At 37.5% G+C, this 2,097-nt stretch overlaps 1 protein-coding gene across 2 annotated transcripts in view; it reads right to left on the reverse strand.

The window, feature by feature from the left end:
* LRP2 (LDL receptor related protein 2) overlaps positions 1-2,097 on the reverse strand; it is a 197,197-nt gene that overhangs the window by 95,732 nt on the left and 99,368 nt on the right. For both annotated transcript variants that reach the window (XM_019522761.1, XM_019522760.1), the window contains exons 32-33: positions 1,610-1,753; positions 480-589 (exon numbers count right to left, since the gene is read on the reverse strand). In XM_019522761.1, coding sequence (XP_019378306.1) covers positions 480-589; positions 1,610-1,753 — 254 coding nt within the window. The remainder of the gene's footprint in view (positions 1-479; positions 590-1,609; positions 1,754-2,097) is intronic.

Consider the following 2,097-nt stretch of genomic DNA (forward strand, 5'->3'; position numbering starts at 1 on the left):
GTTTCTCTCCTGGTGCACTGGATATGCTAATAGCACCCCCTCCATCACTCACTGACCACAAGTTCTCCTGTTGCACTGTGCTGCAGGCACCCCAAGTGCCATGAGCTATGTTGCACTGTGCCATCCTCTAGGGCAGGCACAGCAAGTGGAAGCCAGAGGGGGAAGCCTGGAGACCCTGACTGCTGCTGCAAATGGAGTAACGAGGGGAACAGCAGCTAGACTGAGCCCAGGGGCTGCAGATTAACCCATCACGGGCCACACGCAGCCTGCAGACCACCAGTTGGAGAGTCCTGCTTTAAAATAAATTAGCTTAACCAAACAGAATTCGAAAACAAACACTGCATGTGCCAACATTACATCTGATGCAAATGTTTACCATCAGTACACATACCAAACATCAGAAGGGTTCATTCTGCCATCCTGACAAAATCTGGAAAGTAAAAACCTATGTAAAGATGGCAACAATTTTGGAAACTCACCCTCGTCCTGGGTCAACAGCCAAACCAACTGGCACTCCAGCTCCAGTCGGGGTACCATCACTAGTAATCAGAGTTTTTCTGTATGTTACTTCACCATGTAGCTTCAGTACCTACATAAGGAGATCATGCAATGTGGAACTTGCAGTAAAATATCAAACTATAACCTAGGCAGCCTGACCACCTGCTGGTACAAACTAAAGAAAATCCTTGCATGAATGCTATGAAGAAAAAATGCTTAGTTCTGTGCATCTCTAACAAGTTCTCATCTCTAACAAGCACTCCTTGAATTCCCTGCTCTTTGGAACCTAGTTAGGATAATAATTCCTCATTATTTCTGTTAATAAAAATACCTAATCTCTTTCTGAATCTAACTAAACTGCTTCAGTAATATCCTGAAAATATTATAAAAACCATCCAAGTTGATTATCTGCTGCTGTAAAAAAGATTCATTTTACCTGATTAAAATTAGCTACCTTTTAATTTTAATCACATTTTTATTCTAAGATAGGTAAACACCTATTCCTGCCTGTGGCAAGGGGTCAGGCTACATGATCTGTTCAGGTCCCTCCTGACCCTAGCTACTACTATGAAACCTGATTGGATTTAACCACACCATTCATTATACTATGCTAGTCATGCCTCTTCTTTCTATACTAAATAAACTCCAGTCTTCTTATTCTTTACATACTTTCAGGCCTCTAGTCTTTAGCAACCCAACATTCAAACCATAACTAATCTTGTTTCTATTATAGTGAATAATAAAACTCTCATTAATTTCAGAAGGCATGAAATATGGACCTTAAATTTCAATGAAGAACAGTAATACAATATTTTGCATCTGGGTTTCTGAGGATTTATCAATGTCAAAAGAACATGACAGAACCTACTAAGACATGTGAACAAGTCTGAACATGTGAAAAAATAACAGACGCTCACACAATGTAGTGCTTTTAAATTAATATTGTCTATGTAAAGATGTCCACAAGCAAGCTGCATTCTTTTTGCAGTTAGATTATGCTTTTGGGGGATTTTACTTTTTTATGTCCTTAATACTCAAAGCTGTTGGTTTTGAGCTGTATTTATGGCAGCTGAGAATTCAGGCTCTGAAACTGTATTTCACAAATATTTACCTCAATTGATCGTGTACCAGGGTTACTATAATAAAGGTTTGCAGATATCCAGTCCAAAGCCAAGCCAATAGGAGCACCAATGACAGCTGCTGGAGCAAACACTGTCCTGTTAGTTCCATCTGACTTCACCCTATGAATTTCGCCCTTGGGAAAAAGATAAGAAAAGGGAGGAAATGTCAAGGACAGAAAAATTCTGTTTTACTTCTTTACAAGCACTTGTACTGTTTTGCTCCGGAAACAGTAAATCCCACAAAGCTAGTTGAATGTATTTGTATGTGCACAATACCATGAAGAACAGTAAAAATATAATATTTTAAAATCATAATAATTACACTATATAAAGAAACAATGCTCTCCAGATAATTATCTTGATTGGTAAAAGTAAAATTACTATATATATCATAAGTAGGATATATTACTATATATTCTACACTATATATATTTTTCTATACATATTTCTATAAAAAAGTGTATATATATATATATAC

Source organism: Gavialis gangeticus, unplaced genomic scaffold (genome assembly GCF_001723915.1).
Source record: "Gavialis gangeticus isolate Ggan-Ray unplaced genomic scaffold, GavGan_comp1, whole genome shotgun sequence".
Classification (NCBI taxonomy): Eukaryota; Metazoa; Chordata; order Crocodylia; family Gavialidae; genus Gavialis; species Gavialis gangeticus.